General features: G+C 47.5%; 1 protein-coding gene across 9 annotated transcripts in view; it reads left to right on the top strand.

The window, feature by feature from the left end:
• Positions 1 to 6,690, top strand: part of LOC116846802 (calmodulin-binding transcription activator 2) — an 80,098-nt gene that overhangs the window by 35,554 nt on the left and 37,854 nt on the right. The window contains exons 1-2 of one of the 9 annotated variants that reach the window (XM_032821105.1): positions 2,709 to 2,948; positions 3,305 to 4,812. The exons of 7 other annotated variants lie outside the window; for them this stretch is intronic. In XM_032821105.1, coding sequence (XP_032676996.1) covers positions 4,740 to 4,812 — 73 coding nt within the window. In that variant the 5' untranslated portion in view covers positions 2,709 to 2,948; positions 3,305 to 4,739. Of the gene's footprint in view, positions 1 to 2,708; positions 2,949 to 3,219; positions 4,813 to 6,690 lie in introns of those variants that run through there. One more of the 9 variants, XM_032821104.1, reaches the window with a different exon arrangement.

The raw sequence follows: 6,690 nt of genomic DNA, 5'->3' as shown, positions 1-6,690 counted from the left end.
CCACTTGTTCAGATCGATGCAGCACGGCTTGAGTGGTACACGCTTCCGAAATGTTGAAGAAGTGCGAGAATGGGTGGACGAATGGATTGCTTCGAAACAAACATCGTTTTATCGAGATGGTATCGCCCAGTTGCCAGAAAGATGGCAAAAAGTTGTAGAAAGTGATGGAAAATACTTTCATTGAAATAATTTAAATAAATTTTTTACAATAAATGCTTTTTCTCAGTATTTTTTGGGCGGAAACTAAGTTAAGGTCCTAATATAAGCTGATGTGATCGGGTTCTGATAAATCGTGTCGCGCGGCGTGACACGCAGGATCTTATTGGTAAGGATTATTAATAACTAATAGAGATGTGCGAATCACACAAGAATTTCCCATGACGAATCGACTCGTGAAATCTTAACTTTTAATTAACAACACAATCAGTTATACAGCCTGTAGGAACCGATCGATTAGTGTTGGCGCGAATAATTTTAAACTATGAGAGTACAATAATATTTAGCGCCGAATATTTTTCTGCACTTGCAACGTACGCGATAAATCAACCTTTCAATCTTACCTTAAAACCCAGTTATTAATATTAGAACTCCACTATCTCTTCCTAATTATTTTATTCTAGGTTAATTGATTGAAGAGCGTGAAGACCTGGCAAATATAAGGGATCTAAGTATGACTTGCACTCTCTTACTCATTAATGAGAAATTAGACTTTCTAAGATTGCCAATATGCGAAACTGCATTGAAATTGCAACAACTCGAAATTTTTGGACACCTCGAACGGTAAGGATTCGAATCGAATTTCATTTGATTCGATTTAATTCGAGCTTGAATAGCTTGCATATCCCTAATTAACACACTATGAATAATTAGGGTGACATCGCTTTATATAAGTCAGATAACTGATTGGGATCGATCTGGATCATGAGATAAATTTCTGATCGGGTTCATTTGTCCGTTCGCAGAGGTCAGCACGTCGATACGAATTCTCGAATGGTGCCTGGCAATTTCGCGACCATCCGGTGCGAACCACCCTCGTTCAGCGGCGAGACGTTGCCGTTCGCGCGCGCGCGCGCGCGCACAAATAATTCATAATCTCGTAAATTACACTCTCGGATGCGGGAACGCGCGTACATCGGTCGGCGGTGCGCGAAGATTCGCTGCGGTTTTCTCGAATACCGTCGACAACGACAAAGATAAAGTTTATCTTTAGCTGCGCCCACACACACGCACACACAACCGCGAGGGACCGCTGCGCCGAGTAGTTTACGATTTTCACGGACTCTCGCATGCTAACGATGCTCTTCATATGGTTTGTCATGAATCTTATCTCGCGGAACTGTGTAAAGTAACTTAGCCGGCGCGTTACGCGTTTCAACGTTCTCCCGCGTAATTTGGTTATCTCGCGCCGCGTATCGCGATTGTGTACACACCTCTGAAATTAATTCCGTTAACGTCCGGCATTAATCAGCGCGCGGGCTAAAAGATGTGATCTCTCTTTTAACGTATGCGTTACGGTACTTCTCGCGTTCTGATATTCAAGGCCACTGGTAGTCTATGATGCGTGTGTAACGATTTTTGTGTTGAGCGCAATGGAGAAAAAGTCCAAATTGGCGATGAATGCGTCGATCTTCTGCTTGATATTTTTCGCCTGCACTTGTAATTTAATTTTTCTTAACGCGTCTCAACGCGGAGCAACGCGAGCGATTACTTTGTCATTTTCTACCCCCGAATCTAGCCGCATCGCGTTCAAGGTTGCGCTTCGCATGCAAATTCTCGATTACTTCTCGCGCGACTCTTATTCATCCCCCCTTCTCTTTCTCTTTCTCTCTCCTGGAAATTTCCCGCGGATTTATCGGCGCCAGGGACAAAAGCGCGAGACGTACGAGTCGCGGCGATTTGTCAACGATGAGAATTATTTGAAACGACGCGGCGAATCCGCGGAGGACCGGATAACAGTCGATTATCTCGCGGCGCGAGTTCGCCGACGCGTACCGACCCGACGTTCGTTTCCACAACGACAACAATCGGCTGATCCCCTCTCAAATGCACCTCTCTCTTTCTCTCTCTTCCACCCTGCGTTTCCCACCCTCTCTTTCTCCATACATATATCCGCGGCGGCATTAATTTGCATCCTCGGTAATCCTTAATTTACAACCCCAACGAGTCCTCCTGGGGGTAGCTGGCTAGGTAGGTAGGTAGGTAGGTATGTAGGTAGGTAGGTAGGTAGGTAGGTAACGAACAGCACATCGCGCGAGCTCCACACAGGAATTGGCGCGGCGGTGCACACGCACACACCGCCGCGCGGAAAAGTGGCAAGTAGACGTAGGTGCACGGCGAGGAGGTCGCCAGAGAGGGTGCGAGCGGGACGGCGACGGCTAGGTAGTAGGAGGCGGTGGAGGGTAGGTGGCGAACGAGGGGTGGCTGAGGGTGAGATTCGGCAGACACACCGAGGGCTGGGACAAGGGTGGGTGCAAGGGGTAGAGGCTGTGGCTGGGGCCGGATAGTCGGACCTCGCCGAGAGAGAGAGCGATCGCCCTCATCGCCCGTGGTGGAGGTGGTGATGGTGGTAGTGGTGGTGGTGGTGCTAGTGGTGGTGGTAGTACTGGTGTTGGTGGAGGTGCTGGTGGTGCTGGTAGTGCTAGTAGAGGGGTCGGTGGCGGCGTTGGAGGATTCCGGGGCAGTGAGTGTGGAGGGGACCTCGTGTAGAGGGATGACGGAGAGAGGAGAAGAGGGGCGACGGACGGAGGTCGAGAGTCGCGGGTTGGCTCACTCTGCGGCTCCCGCCGCTCGGGAGCAGACACGCGGGGCCAAAGACTAATTTGAACTATTTTATTAACAAAAACAAAACATTACATATTTGTAAATAACACTAACAACTGTAAACACGAAAGCAACAACAGCAACAACACATTTCTCCTAAGGACTCTCTTTAAATCTACCTTACACCCGTAAGACAACCGTCTGTATTCGGAAAGGGGAAAAGGGAAGAAGGAAGAAGCGAAGTGAAAGAGAGCGCGCGCGACCAGAGAGCGATAGAGCGATAGAGCGAAAGAGCGAGAGAGCGAGAGAGCGAGAGAGAGGGAGAGAGAGAAAGGGCGAGAGAGAGAGAGAGAGAGAAAGGGTGAAAGAGAGAGAGTGAGAGAGAGAGAGAGAAAGGGTGAGAGAGGGTGAGAGTGGGACGTACGACGAGGAGGTAACTCTATTTCCGATTTTTTCAAGTGAACGTGTAACACACATACAAGCAGTACACGATAAACAAGCTACAAAAGAATCAAATGATAGAAAGATCATCTATTTTCTCAAGTTATTCCTCAGTCGGACGCGGGTGCGCGGCGCGGCACGACGGAAGAGGACGATACAGGAGTTTAAAACGCGAGAGAGATCAGTAGAGAGAGATTGGGAGGCGAGAGCTGCGAAAGATCGTGTGAAAGGATCGCGTCGGCTGCTATACGGGACGGATATCGCAATTTTAAGTTCTCTCTGTACTGTGTGACCCTTACATTATTTTGTCCCTCCGATGGGGACGGGTTCGGTGTTGTAACTTAGGATATAAGAAGACTAAAAAAAAAGAGCTCCTGAACGCACAACAAAAAGGGAGAGCAAAGGGTGAGATCGGTATTCCGCAAGAGAGAAGACGAAAAAGAAGACAACGATCAAGAGGGGAGAAAGAGTGTGTGGTTGTGAGAGAGACTGTAATCGCTGAAGACGCATCTGTATCGGAGAACGTTTACGAAGGAAAGGGTTGGGATCGTTGGTGGCTTCGACAAGATAGAGGGAGAAAGAGGGGAAGAAGAAGAAAGGGCGACTGGAGGAAAGAACATTCGCGAGAGAGATAGCTCCGGGCGTTGTGTAGAGAAACAATGGAGCTCCAATTTTTTATACTAGCAGAAGAATCTAATAAAAAAGCGTGAGAGGGAGAGAGCGAGAGAGCGAGCGAGATAGAAAGAGAGAGAGAGAGAGGGAGAGAGAGAGAGACAGAGAAAGTGTGTGAGCGCGCAAGAGAAAGAGCGAAAGAGAGAGTCAAGGAGAATACACGAAGCGGGGACGAAGGATCGATCCCGTCCGTGTTTCCGCGTGCACCTCCACGTGTGTCCTTCGTTCGGTGAAAGCGCGAGAGAGGCGAAGCCCGATCTTTGGCAATATTTCTCGCAAGCCGAGGAAATTAGGAGGACGTCGAGGAGGGAGGAGATTAAAAAGACGGAAGCCGAGACCGTCGGGAACACATCGTGACGCGCTTGTGACACAACCGATCGATCGTGACATCCGGTTCCGTTCCGCCGAAATACGACACGATCACGGCTCGCGTGCACGCTCCTCCGGAGGATATGTCCTGCCGTCCCAGAGGGAGTCCTCGTCATCCGGGAACGCAACCCTCACGCCGCGGACAACGCCAATCCGAGTGCCGTCCCTGCGTCCTGGAGCCGGCTGGAGCGGGCAAGCTGTCCTGACGAAAACCGGGCCACCGCCGCCTCCTCCTGCTCAGCTCGTCCCGTTCGACGAGCGACGACACGATCGTCCAGCGACTACGGCAACGACGACGCGATCAACAACGCCAGGTAGCCGTCGTGTCATCAGGTACACGATTATCGTCCAAGCGTCCGCCGAGAAGAAAGAGGGTCCTGGGGATGCCCGCCAGGGCCCAGCCGCGCACCACACTCGCCTACGCTCAAGGACGATGACGATCGGCCGCGATCGGTAAGACTCAGGCAGCGCGAGCTCGCGCCACCACCACCGCGGAGATGGCGGGCTACAATCATTCGAATCCACAGCGTGTCGTCTACCACGCGACCTACCCGACGCCCCTCGCTCCAAGTGAGTTTATCTGCTGCTTATGCACCAGGTAGAGTGAAAGAGAGAGAAAGAAAGAGAGAGAGAGAGAGAGAGTGAGAAAAATAAGAGAGAGAGACAGAGAAATTCACCTTCGTTTACTCTGTTCGAGAGACGCGTTGCGACTTATTACCGGGGGCGTGTGTATATACAGGGAAGTCTTTCGGGATCCCTCGTTTGTTACGCGGGTTTGGAAGGGTGGATTCTACTTCGTATTCTATTCTTTCTTTACTGTCAGTCGGCAATATGACGGATCGTACGAGGGGATTTAACGCGAAAGATGAACTCGGGAATTGTCCCAAACCTAACTTTTTTCTTTTTCTACATTAAAGAAAGAGATACTTGAAAATTTGTTTGTAGAATATAAAGTTTATTTCTGTCGAGAACAAAGTTTATTTTTGTGAAAATAAACTCTATATCCCGTAAATAAATTCTCTAGTATTTGTTCTGTTGGTGTGACATTCTCGTTTCCTTCTTTTCAGTGAGTTAAGCAGTTAGGCAAGTCTGTTTGATTGAAAAATAAGAGATAAGATTTTTTATTGGTTTGCAAATTTGCTTTTTATTAGTTTCGTATCTTTGAACGTAGAGAACTTTATAATTTCTCCTCGACAATTTTAGAAATTGAACGTTACTATACCGAGAAAAAATATTTAAAAATATATTTGTGGGATGTAAAGTTCATTTTTGCGTAATAAGATTTATTTCTGCAAAATAAAATTTATTTCTGTGAACAAACTTTATATCCCACAAATAAATTTTCGAGTGTTTCTCGTGTTCCTAGCGCGAATTTCTACCGTCGGCGTATTATCATCTGTCACACGCTATTATACGTTGTTGGCATAATTTTCTACCAGGGCGCGACTACGCGAAAATTGTGATGAAATATTTGCGTCGTGCTTACGGAATAACGAACGCTAACAAGCTAACGTCGCGACGTTAAGAAGTTGGAGGCGAGTACACATCAATTCGCTGTTAGGGAAGCTAGAAGACCGCGGCACGAGAGTGCGCTTAAACATCATACTTATGATTGAAAGTTTAGTTAATGGCGCCTAGTTTCGGCGAGTTTCGCGAATCGATGAATATTACATAGGGCATAGGCGACCGAAAGCTAAGCGCCGTTAGATAAATATTTGATTCGCCGTCGGATAATTCCCGCTAACTTTGGATAGGAATTTCCAGCCGGGAACGTTTCGCCGCCAAAGATAAAACTCGACTTCGACTCGCTGTAATTCGCTACGTCAATTAGGGGGAAGTTATTCGGGAAGAAACGTCATGAACGGGAAAGACGCGCAAGCGTGCTTATTATTAATTATTTTTAATCGCATGAAAATATTTTTCACGGATTTGCGAAGATGCACTCAAGCGACGCTTGCTTACTCGCATAGCTAATTAAAGAGTAACAAGGTTACCGCAAATCGTACGATAAAATACGTAAAAAAGTAACGCACAATAAAAAACATACGTGAAGAAAGAACAAACAGGAATTTTCTGATCACAATCGGCACTCGATTTTACGTAAGGCAGCCTCTGACATTTCGGAAAAATACTGGGCGAGCCGTGTCTGCTCTCGTTTTTGCCATTACTTCTCGGTCAACCCCAAATCGAACTCTTGTTATTCCCTCTTCTTTTTCCTTTTTTAGAGACTTCTCCGCGAAGGTAGTGGAGGTGACACGTTAAGAATCGTATCGAGAACTGCACGCAGTACAGGCGAACTTTATTATCCCTGTGACAACTTTACGACTTCCGGCAGTGCGTCTTTTCAATTTTGCGTGATAGATCGCGCGAGATGCAGAGAAAGAGAAGGAGAAAGACAGAGAGAGAGAGAGAGAGAGAGAGAGAGAGAGAGAGAGAGAGAGAGAGAGA

The sequence above is a fragment of the Odontomachus brunneus genome, unplaced genomic scaffold, assembly GCF_010583005.1.
Source record: "Odontomachus brunneus isolate Ranch 3 - 2012 unplaced genomic scaffold, Obru_v1 Obru_scaffold_069, whole genome shotgun sequence".
NCBI classification, from domain to species: domain Eukaryota; kingdom Metazoa; phylum Arthropoda; class Insecta; order Hymenoptera; family Formicidae; genus Odontomachus; species Odontomachus brunneus.
Note: the sequence above shows the minus strand (reverse complement) of the source record. Positions and strands in the feature narration are given on the sequence as shown.